Source organism: Rhincodon typus, chromosome 29, assembly GCF_021869965.1.
Source record: "Rhincodon typus isolate 14 chromosome 29, sRhiTyp1.1, whole genome shotgun sequence".
Classification (NCBI taxonomy): Eukaryota; Metazoa; Chordata; class Chondrichthyes; order Orectolobiformes; family Rhincodontidae; genus Rhincodon; species Rhincodon typus.
The window spans coordinates 38781096-38793411 of NC_063360.1; the positions used below are offsets into that span (position 1 = coordinate 38781096).

The window sequence follows — 12316 nt, forward strand, 5'->3', positions numbered from 1 at the left end:
TCTGTGAGGAGGACGACTGGCAAGGTAAAGGTGTACAAGGGAGCAGCCATTAAGAGAGTGGGCCAGTGTTAGAGTGGAAGTGCTGAGCCTTTGCTCGAGAGGTTTCGGTGTGAGGAGGCTGAGCAGGGGTACAGGTAAGAGCAGGTAAGGGCTCTTTAACTCTTTCTATCTAGACTGAAGGCAGTAGGGATGGCAGTTGGGGCAGTGGCATGCTCCTTTTGCAGGATGCGGGAGATCAGGGAGACTTCCAGTTTCCCTGGTGACTACACCTGTGAGAAGTGCGCCCGGCTGTATTTCCTGACAGACCGTGAGAGGGAACGGGAGCTGGAGCTGGAGCTGGATGCACTCAGGATCATACAGGATGCAGAGAACATCATTGATAAGAGCTATAGTGAAGTGGTCACTCCTAAGGTGGAAGCTGCAGGTGGTTGGGTGACCACGAGAAGAGGTAAGGGGGAGGAAGGCAGATAGTGCAGGGATCCCCTGTGGCCATTCCCCTCAATAACGGGGATACTGCTTTGGATACTGTTGGGGAGAGGGGTGACCTTTCAGGAGCTAGCAGCAGCAGCACAGTCAGGTCAGTGGCACTGTGACTGGCTCTGAGGCTCAGAGGGAAAGGGTACAGTCAGACAGAGCGATAGTGATAGGAGACTCAGTTGTGAGGGGGACAGACAGGAGATTCTGTGGCTGAAGAAGAGACAGCAGGATGGTGTGTTGTCTCCTGGGTGCCAGGGTCAAGGATGTCTCTGAGAGGTTGCAGAACATTCTGAAGGGGGAGGGTGAACAGCCAGAGGTCATTGTGCACATCGGTACAAATGACGTAGGTAGTCAATGGGATGGGGTCCTGTGAAATGAGTATAGGGAGTTAGGTAAGAAGTTAAAAAGCAGGACCTCAAGTACAGTAATCTCCGGAGCTGGTGTAGGAGGCAGGGATTTCAGGTCTTGGATCATTGGGATCTCTTCTGGGGTAGAGGTGATCTGTACAAGAGGAATGGGTTGCATTTGAAGCAGAGTGTGTCCAATATCCTTGGGAGATTTGCTTGTGTTATCCAGGAGAGTTTAAACTAGTTTGGCAGGTGGGGGTGGGACTGTGAAAAAGGGAGTGACCATTGAGAAATCAGGGAAAAATACATTAGCCATCAAGAGCAAGTTTACTATTCAGGATAGCCAGGGGCACAGTAAAGGGAGGGAAAAGACTTCTGGTTGAAGGTGCATTTATTTCAACTCACGAAGCTTGCCTGATAAGGAAGATGAACTCAGAGCATGGATTGGCTCTGGGCACTGGGGTATTATAGCCATAACAGCAACATGGCTGCGAGAAGGGCAGGACTGGCAGCTCAATGTTCCAGGATACAGAAGCTACAGGCGTGACAGAAGTACAAGTAAGTGAGAGGGGGAGCTGCCCTTTTGATAAGGGAGGGCATAACAACAGTGCTTAGAGAGGATATTCTTAAGGGGTCATCAAATGAGGCCATATGGTTAGAACGTAGAAACAGGAAGGAGATTGTCACTCTGTTGGGACTGTATTACAGACCCCCAAATAGCCAGCGTGTACGAGAGAAGCAGATGTGTAGAGAGATTGCAGATACCTGTAGGAATAATAGAGTAGTACTGGTTGTAGATTTTAGTTTCTCTTGTATTGATTGGGCCACGCAGAGTGTAAAAGGCTCGGACCGGGTGGAATTTGTCAAATGTGTCTAAGAAAGTTTCCTAAATCAATATATAGAGGGCCTGACTTGGGAAGATGCAACACTTGACCTCCTGTTAGGAAACGAGGTCGGACTGAAGTGATTGAAGTGTCAGTTGGAGAGCAGTTTGGGTCCAGTGACCATAACTGTTTTATTTTTAACATAGTTAAAAGATAGGAGAGGTCCATAGGTTAAGGTGCTAAACTGGAGCCGGGCCAATTTTGGGGCCATTAGGCAGGATCTAGCAGAGGTCGATTGGGTGAGTCTGTTTGAAGGAAAAGGAACAACTAGCAAATGGGAGCCTTTTAGAAGTGTGATATCAAGGGTCCAGGGACAGTATGTCCCTGTTAGGGTGAAAGGAAAAGCTGGCAGGTTTAGGGATGCCTGGCTGATGAGGAATGTTGAGGCTTTGGTCAGGAAAAATCAGGCATACATTGGGTTTAAGCTGTCGGGCTCAAATGAATCCCTAAATGACTATAAAAAAACTGGAGATGGGGCAGACAGCAGAGAAATAATTGTGTTCAGACAGTAAGATTTCGGAATAAAGAGCAACCTCTATATTTGCGGATGGTGCTAAACTTGGAGAAGTGACAAACAGTGACAATCATACAAATCACACAAAAGAGGAAACAGAGGCTCATGGAATGGGCAAGCAAGTGGTGGATGGAATTTGTAGGGAGAAGTGTCAGGTGATGTAATCTGGCAGAAGTGACGGGGGTTGTGGATGTGAGAATGAACTTTTTTTAAGGAGTGAATGGCAATGAGTTGGAACTCGCTGCCAAGATAGGCGTGAAAGCAGAGACAGCGATTTCAAGAGGAAACAGGATGAACACTTGAAGGAAAGTAGCTTGCAGAGTCACAAGTGGAACTAATGGTATTGCTCTGAGGAGAGCTGCCATGATGTCAATTGGCAGAATAGCCTCTGTGCTGTAAGGGACTCAATAGCTGTAGGCACAGGTTGATACAGGGAGCAGGCTTGATGGGGAGTCTCGCAGAGGTTGGGTTCTGTCACGGTGAGATGATTGTGTGGGAGCACTTTAAGGTTCCGTGGATAGTAGGTGAAGGAAGCCCTGTGAGAGAAACAGGAATGAGTCAAATGACAACTAATGTCCAGAATTGCTGCTGCGATAGTACACAGCCTGTAAACAGCAATATGATTGGACACTCTGCTGCAAACAGAGCAGTAGAAGAAATTTGATGGCACAGAGTAAACAGTGCATGTTAGACTGCACAGCTGAAAGGGCTGAGAAACGTTTAGTTGATTCAATCCATGACACATGGCTTGTCCTGGGGAACATTGGCAGTTTGATGTTAAAGACTGTAGGCTAAGTAGGAGCCCACATAACAGCAGTTCAGACTTCTAGTAATGAACAGAGTGAAGTTGTTGATCTCAGAAAGGACAGTAATAAGAGGACAGGACGAGTGGGAAACTTTCTGATCTTTACCTCTAGGTCAGAACCAAGGCCATCCTAATGTCTGTCTTCGAGCTGCAGTACACAGACAACGCCTGGGTCTGTGCACACAGAGGCCCAACTCCGAACCATTGTCAACATATTCACTGAGGTGTATGAGAAAATGGGCCTCGGACTAAGCATATGGAAAATAAAGGTTCTCTACCAATCTGCTCCTGCCACACAAAGCTGCCGCCTAACCATCAAAACCCACAGTGAGCCCCTGGACGTATGAATCATTTCCCATATCACAGGAGCCTCATCTCAGTGGGAACAGACATTGTTGATGAAATCTAACATCAACTCAAATGCTCTAGTATAGCTTTCAGATGACTGAGGAACAGTGAGTTCAAAATCCAGTTGTGTAAACCCAGCAGCAGGCTCATGGTCTACAGCGCAACTGTGGTCCCCACCCTCTTGCATACATCAGAAACATGGACTATGTACAGCAGACCTCTCAAATCTTTGAAGAGTTATTACCAGAACTGTCTTTGCAAAATTCTGCAAATCCATTGGCAGGAAAGGCATACCAATATAACTGTCCTCTTCCACCTCTGTGGTACTGGTCATGCACAACCAGCTGTGATGGGTATGCCACACTATACGCATGCCTGTTACAAGTGTTATACTTTGAGCTCTGCAATGGTAGATGATAATCGGGAGGGCAGAGGAAATGCTACAAGGACACCCTGAAACCCTTCCTAAACAAATGCAACATCCCATCTAGAATGCGCAAATCAGGGAAGAAGCATTCGTGAAGACGCCAACCATTTCTGGCACGGTGGCTCAGTGGTCAGCACTCCTGCCTCACAGTGGTGGCTCAGTGGTCAGCTCTCCTGCCTCACAGTGGTGGCTCAGTGGTCAGCACTCCTGCCTCACAGTGCCAGGGACAGGGGTTTGATTCCACCCTCAAGCAAGTCTATGGAGTTTGCATGTTCTCCCCCTATCTGCTTGAGTTTTCACTGGGTACTCCACTTTCTTCCCACAGTCCAAAGATGTGCAGGTTTGACCATGCCAAATTGCCCATAGTGTGCAGGATGTGCCGGCTAGGTGGGTTAGCCGTAGTAAATGTGGGGTTACAAGGATAGAGTTGGGGGTGCTAGGAGGAATGCTGTTCAGAGGGTTGGTGAAGGCTTGATGGGCTGAATTGCGTCTATCTGCACAGTGGGGATTCCATGCACATGCAGGCCAACCCCCACAGGCTGCGGAAACAGTGCACAGAATCCAGAGCTTCCACTCTCCCACCTCACCAAAACCATCTCTGGCTCCAGGATTAGATTATTCCGCCACCGCATAACCTGCCCATCTCCCTCCTAGATTGGAAACAAGTTATCTTCAACCCTGAGGGACTGCCAAAGAAGAAGAAGAAAATGATAAATTCACCCCTGCATTTGAGAAAAAAGAATCAGCCAGGTTTCCTGCTCCTGGTCGCTGTCCAGAGGTTCCTGGAGGGAGGGAGTCAGAGGTCAGTGATCAGGAGCAAGAAGCCTGGTTAATTTCCCCTCGCTCTCTGACGTATTGTTGCAGTAAGGGGTTCTGCCTCCATAATGCTGAGTTGTAGAGGTATATGTCTTTAGTCAATTGTAAGATTTGTAGGGAACAGAAGTTATGGAATTAATAGGTCTGAACAAACTACAGAGAACACCTTGTGAATCTGACAATTTTAAGTAGCTGATATTTGAGATGAGGAGTCCACCTAGTTCAGGGATTGCAAGCAGCAGCCTCAAGTTTCATTTGAATCTGTGGAATTGTGTGCACACGATGAGAGATATTATAATCTGTCTCCTCAGGACTCACTCTGTCAGAAACAGGAGACTCCTGATCAAACTCTCTGCCACTCCCATTCTGCTTCTTGCTCTTAGCTTCTTCTTCTCTGTTCTCTCCTCTGCTCTCTCTCTCTGTGCATCTCTCACCCACTCTCCTTATCATTACCTCTGTTTCAATCCCTGCCTTTTCCTTTGTCCTTTTCTCTCACAACCTCTCTCTCTCTCTCTCCTTTTCTCTCTTATTATCTCACTCCATCTGTCTCTCAGGCTGTGATCCATTGACTTATATTTTCCCTTCCCTCCGTCACTGACATAGATAATGTTTCTGTGTAACACAGATTCTCAGACATGTGACTTTTGAATGTCACAAGACACTCAGCCCAATTGGGGATTAGAAACCAGGACAACAGCTGAGCTTTTCAATTCAGCTTTGCTTTTCATAATTGTAGCTCTGAGAAATCTCAGATACAGACACTGGACTGGGGGTCGGGTTGTTAATGTTGAGGGCAGTGCAGTTAGAGGAGCAATTCTGGGGGGAGTTGGAGGAGTGAGGAGGACCACAGGGAGAAGGAGCAATTGTGGTAGGGTCAAGGAGTGAAGGGCAGCTGGGAGAGGAGGAGGAGTGAGCAGAAATTGGGGGGGGGGAGTAAGGGATAATTGGTGGGGGTAGTGAGCTGTAATTGTGGGTGAGGGAGTGGTACTCAGGATGGAGTGAGGGAGTAATTTGGGAGAAAGTGAAAAGGATGATGGGGGGGAGAAATAACAGTGTTGATTATAGGAGGAGTGAGGGATAATTGTTTGGGTGGAGTCAGTACTGATGGATGGTGGAGAGGTGACTGGGGAGAGAGTGAGGGGTAATTGTGGGGGGGAATGAGGGATGATTTAGGGAGGTTTGATTGTGGAGGGGGAGTGAGGGATAATTGTGAGGAGGAGTAAAAGGGGTAGTTGAGGGGAGAAGTGAGGGGGCAGTTGTGGTGGGTGATGGGTAATTGTAGGGACATGAGGGTTAATTGTTTGGACAATGAGAGTTAATTGTGGGATGGAGGGAGGAGTGGATCTGAGGATTTGTGGGGGTATGAAGGGATGATTTTGGAAGAAGTTAATTGTGGGGCTGGTGAATGGTAATTTGGAAGGAATGAAGGATAATTGGGGGGGAACATCGAGGGAGGGTGGGTGAGTAGCGTGGGAGGGGGACTTGAACACAGACCTCCTGGCTCAGATATGGACACTACCACTATGCCATAAGGGTCATTGATCAGTAATAGTAGAAGAAATTGCTATAATATTTTGACCCGTTCAGGAGGGCCTTGTGGCACAGTGGTAGTGTCCACCACCTTGGGCCAAGAGGCCCTGGTTCAGGGGATGTGATTACATAGTGGTATTATCACTGGATTGTTAATCCAGAGACCTAGGTAATGTTCTGGGGGACCTGGGTTTGAATCCTACCATGGCAAATGGTGAAATTTGAATTCAATAAAAATCTAATGAAGACCATGAAACCATTGTCAATTGTTGGGAAAACCCATCTGGTTCACTCATGTCCTTTAGGGAAGGAAATCACCATCCTTACCTGGTTTGGCCTTTGTGTGACTCCAGACCCACAGCAATGTGGTTGACTCTTAACTGCCTTCTTGGCAATTAGGAATAGGCAATAAATGTTGCCTGGCCAGTGATGCCTTCATCCCATGAATGAATAAAAAGAAAGGCAACCTGTCTAGAGGAGTGTCAGAACATCTCTGAACAGGGAGATTAAAAATGTCTCTAAACAGTTCAGTCTTTGCAATAACTGTGACTAATCACCAATGCTCCCAGACTTTTAACCTGGTCAAAGTGATACTTAGTCGGATTTCCTGGGTTACTTCTTTGGCAATACCTCAGGGTTGAGGATGACTTGCTTCTATCCAGGGAGGAGTGGTTCTGTGGTAGTTGAATAGTCCAATCCTAGACCACAGGCTCCACCCCAGGAAGGGCAGGTGGTGTACGAGGAGGTGGGAATGTGGGACGCTCTGTTTCCGCAGCATATTCTTGGTCTGCCTGTGCTTCACTCAATGAAGTTTGAAATGGTTGGCATCTTCATGGATGTTTCTTCACTAGTTTGTGCATTCTACGGCAAGCGATCCCCACATGTCGGTGGGGATTTATTTAGAGAAGCTTTCAAGGTATCCTTGTAGCGTTTCTTCTGCCCTCCTACTGATCACTTAGCACGGCGGACTTCAGAGTAGAGCACTTGTATCAGATATGTGGATAACGTGACCCCAGCATCATAGCTGGGAATATTGGCCTGGGAGAGGACACTTAGTTGGTATGCCTTTCCTGCCAGTGAATTTGAGGGGTCTGCTGTATGTGGTCTATGTTTCTGATGTATGCAGGAGGATGGGAGCCATGGCTGTTCTGTAGACCATGAGCTCATTGCTGGGTTTGACATCCTGGACTTCGAACACCTCGTTCCACAGGAGTCCAAAGGCTGCACTGTCGCATTGGTAATGAAATCTAACATTGACTTCAATGTCTGCTCACACTGAAAGGAGACTCCACAAGTGTAGAAATGATCCACATTGTCCAGGGGCTTGCTGTGGATTTTGATGGTCACGGGCTCAGGGTTGTGTTGCAGGCGCAAGCTGGTCGAGAACCTTTCCCTTCAAAATATTTAAACTGAGGCCCGTTCTCAGTGAATGTATCATTGATGGTTTGTAGACTATTGTTTTCTTATATCATTGATTCGGTAATATCGATCTCTCTCAAAATCAGAGTCCCATAGTAAAGGAAACGAGTTCCTTGCCGAAACCTTCTCTCCATTTAGATGGCGTGATCAGCCTTTGCTTGATGTTAAGGTGACGTTTAGTGAAGGTTGGATCTTTTTGACAAAATAAACATGAACCTGTTGTACCAGCAAAAACACGTGGCCCTTATTCATAATCTTCAATAATTCGGAAAACTTGAACAAAATCAGAAGTTGCTGGAAAAACTCAGCAGGTCTGGCAGAATCTGTGGAGAGAAAACAGTTAACTATAGATTGATTAGCCTAACATCTATTGTTGGAAAAATACTGGAATCAATTATTTAGGAAGTAATAGCAGAACATTTAGAAAATCACAATCTAATCAAGCAAAGTCAGAATGTATTTATGAAAGGGAAATAGACCCCTGACCCTCCAAACAACTTTGACTTTGAGCAGCTCCTGGACCCAGAGGGTCTTGAGTGGAAAGCCTTACCCCTAACCATTTGGCAGGACTGTGAGCGCTGACACTTGAACCCCAAGCTGTGTGGGCTTCCTCCAGAAAGGGAGCTCTCTGAGACCCAGACGATTACTGCACAACATTCCACACTGAGGCTAGAGTGTTAATGGAATCTTAATCTCAGGTCCCTGGGTGGGACTGGAGAGGTCTCAGGCCAAGTCCTTACCACTGGCAGAGATTGGGGATCCAGGGATGTTTTTCAGAATGGCTGCTGGAGACTTAGAGGAGTTTCCCAGGGGTTAGTGTTGGGGCCACAATTATTCACATTATACATTAACGATCTGTACAAAAGAACTGAGGGCATTGTTGCTAAGTTTTCAGATGACATGAACATAGGTGGAGGGATAGGCAGTGTTGAGGAAGCAGGCAGGCTGCAGAAGAATTCGTACAGGCTAGGAGAGTGGGCAAAGAAGTGGCAAATGGAATACAATGTGGGAAAGTGTGAAGTTATGTACTTTGGTAGGAAGAATGGAGGCATAGACTATTTTCTAAATGGGGAAAGGCTTCTGAAATCTGAAGTACAAAGGGACTTAAGTCCAGGTTTAGGATTCTTTTAACCTTAACATGCAGGTTCAGCATCAGTAGTACAAGCTCTGGTCAAATGATGTTTAGAATATTTTGATTGGTTTGATTTATTGTTACGTGTACCGAAGTACAGTGAAAAGCTTTGTTTACGAGCAGTAAGCAAGGATGTACATATCAAAAAGACTTAGACAGAGGCATACAGATTACACTGCATAGGGCGTGTGCTAGGCAAGATTAACGTTAGCAAGATCAGCGTTATTTGAGGCTAGAGAGTCCAGTCATCAGTCTAATAATGGCTGGGAAGAAGCTGTTCCTGAACCTGCTGGTGTGTGTGTTCAGGCTTCTGTATCTTCTGCCTGATGGAAGAGGTTGTAGGAGATCATTACCGGGGTGCGATGGGTCTTTGATGGTGTTGGCCGCCTTTCCGTAGCAGTGATCCGTGTAAATAGAGTCCATGGATGGAAGGTTGGCTTCTGTGATGGTCTGGGCTGTGCACACCACTTTCTGGTGGGGATTCAGAGGAAGTTTAGAAGAATTATCGCAGGGATGAAGGGCTTGTCATATGAGGAGTGTGGTTGAGGTCTCTGGGTCTGTACTCCATGGAGTTTAGAGGGATGAGGGCAGATCTGATTGAAACTTATGGAATACTGAGAGGCCTAAATAGACTGGATGTGGAGAGGATGTTTCCACGAAAAGCAGAGACTAGGACCCAAGGGCACAGCCTCAGTGAAGGGACGACCTTTTAGAACTGAGATGAAGAGGAATTTCTTTAGCCAGTGGTGAATCTGTGGAACTCATCGCCACAGAATGCTGTGGAGACCAAGTCATTGAGTGTATTTAAGACAAAGATAGATAGTTTCTTGATTGGTAAGGGGATCAAAAGCCAAGGGGAGAAGGCAGGAGAATGGGGTGGAGTAACATATCAACCAATCGAATGGTGGAACTGATTCAGTGGGCCTAATTCTGCTCCTATGTCTTCTGGTCTTCATTGGCCATTTGTTCACCACTGCTCCCCAGAGTTGTGATGCTGGGGTGTGATGGAAGATTGTGGGAGAGATGGTTGTGCAGTTATTCATATCTGAAATCAGCCCATTTTTACTTGTGTGGGGATTCAGGGGCTTTCGCTCCCAATTTAAGTATAACCTCCAAGAGTCCTGGTAATTCAGAACAAAGAGCTGCTCCCCAAGGAATAGCATCACCAGTCTAATAGCTAGTGAGGAATCCAATGAGGTTCTCTGGTTAAAAGTAGTAAAGCTTTCTGAGGGATTTGGGGAAAAAGTTAGGGTTTTTTGTGGTGTTTGCGATGTACAGGGGCAGTATTTTAAAGCCAATAAGTAAACAGGAGATTTCACCTGGATTCAGACCCATTGAAGCTTGGCACCCTCTCGGTACCATCTATCAAAGTAACTGCACTAGAGACACTGGGGAAGTGACCAAAGGGCATAGCTGTGCAAATTTGTCTTCGTGAGTATATGTGTGTGTTCTCTGCTGTCGGTGTCTGGGTGTGCCTGTCTGGGTGATCACATTCCCTCTGCCGTGTGGAGGATGTGAAAACTCGAACTTGTTTTTTTCTCTATCTCATGTTTTCTGGGGTCTCTAGTTCAATACCTGCCCCCAGTCTACTCTATCACCACTTTCTGCTGCATGTTCAGATCACTGGTTAGTAATGGTATCAATGGTATCAATGTGGATTTCACAAGCTTCAAAATCTCCCCTCCCCCTACCGCATCCCAGCCCAGCTTGTCCCCGCCTCCCTAACCTGTTCTTCCTCCCACCTATCCCCTCCTCCCACCTCAAGCCGCACCCCCATTTCCTACCTACTAACCTCATCCCGCCCCCTTGACCTGTCCGTCCTCCCTGGACTGACCTATCTCCTCCCTACCTCCCCACCTACACTCACCTTTACTGGCTCCATCCCTGCCTTTTTGACCTGTCTGTTTCCTCTCCACCTATCTTCTCCTCTATCCATCTTCTATCTGCCTCCCCCTCTCTCCCTATTTATTTCAGAACCCCCTTCCCCTCCCCCTTTTCTGATGAAGGGTCTAGGCCCGAAACGTCAGCCTTCCTGCTCCTATGATGCTGCTTGGCCTGCTGTGTTCATCCAGCTCTACACCTTGTTATCTCAGATTCTCCAGCATCTGCAGTTCTTACTATCACTGATTAGTTTGTTGGTTTGAATGCATACCTGTTTGGAGAAAGTTCACTCATTCAATAGCTCCCCTCATCTACGCAGGATAAACAGGCCACTTGGCTCAGGGACAGATTTGCATTAATTTAGCACCTTTCAAGCCCTCAGGACATCTTTTTTATATTTGAGATGTAGTCACTGTGGAAATGAAGGGGACATTGCAGCTATTTGCATATAAGGAGTTCCCACCATCTGCAGTATGATAAGGAAGATGTCCTAGAGTAAAAGAGGTCTACAATACCGAAACAGGCCCTTTGGCCCATTGAATCTATGCAGGTCAAAAAGACCCAGCTAACTATTCTAATACCATTTTCCAGCACTTGGCCCAGAGCCTTCTGTGACTTGGAATCCCAGGTGTACATGATCTGAGATAGTAGGAACTGCAGATGCTGGAGAATCCGAGACAACAAGCTGCAGGGCTGGATGAACACAGCCTCCTACCACCCCCTTGATCATGACCCCACCCCTGAGCACCAAACCATCATCTCCCAAACCATCCACAACCTCATCACCTCAGGTGACCTCCCACCCACGGCCTCCAACCTCATCGTTCCCCAACCCCGCACTGCCCGCTTCTATCTCCTTCCCAAAATCCACAAACCTGAATGCCCTGGTCGACCCATTGTCTCCGCCTGCATGGGCCCAAGCTACGCCTGCCTCTTTGTAGGTTACATGGAACAATCCCTCTTCCGTACCTACACCGGCCCTAAACCCCACCTCTTCCTCCGTTACATTGATGACTGTATCGGCGCCGCCTCGTGCTCCCACGAGGAGCTCGAACAGTTCATCCACTTCACCAACACCTTCCACCCCAACCTTAAGTTTACCTGGACCATCTCTAATACCTCTCTCCCCTTCCTGGACCTCTGTGTCTCCATATCGGGCAACTACCTAGAAACCGATATTCATTTCAAGCCCACCGACTCCCACAGCTACCTAGAATACTCCTCCTCCCACCCACCTTCCTGCAAAAATGCTATCCCCTATTCCCAATTCCTTCGCCTCCGCCGCATCTGCTCCCAGGATGAGGCATTCCACTCCCGTACCTCTCAGTTGTCCTCGTTTTTCAAGGACCGTAACTTCCCCTCCTCAGTGGTCGAGAACGCCCTCAACCGTGTTTCCCACATCTCCCGCAACTCATCCCTCACACCCCGTCCACTCAATAAGAACCAAAAAAGAATCCCCCTCGTTCTCACGTACCACGCCACCAACCTCCGGATCCAACGCATCATCCTCCGACACTTCCGCCATCTGCAATCCGACCCCACCACCAAAGACATCTTTCCCTCCCCACCTTTATCTGCTTTCCGGAGGGACAACTCTCTCCGTGACTCCCTTGTCCGCTCCACACTCCCCTCCAGCTCCACCACACCCGGCACTTTTCCCTGCAACCGCAGGAAGTGCTACACCTGCCCCCATACCTCCTCCCTCACCCCCATCCCAGGCCCCAAGAAGACTTTCC

At 47.6% G+C, this 12316-nt stretch overlaps 1 protein-coding gene across 1 annotated transcript in view; it reads left to right on the forward strand.

Moving 5' to 3' along the window:
• The first annotated feature begins 225 nt into the window (after nt 1-225).
• Nucleotides 226-12316, forward strand: part of LOC109912450 (homer protein homolog 3-like) — a 38799-nt gene continuing 26708 nt past the window's right edge. The window contains exons 1-2 of the mRNA XM_048613952.1: nt 226-307; nt 4457-4604. Of these exons, the coding sequence (XP_048469909.1) occupies nt 226-307; nt 4457-4604 (230 nt within the window). The remainder of the gene's footprint in view (nt 308-4456; nt 4605-12316) is intronic.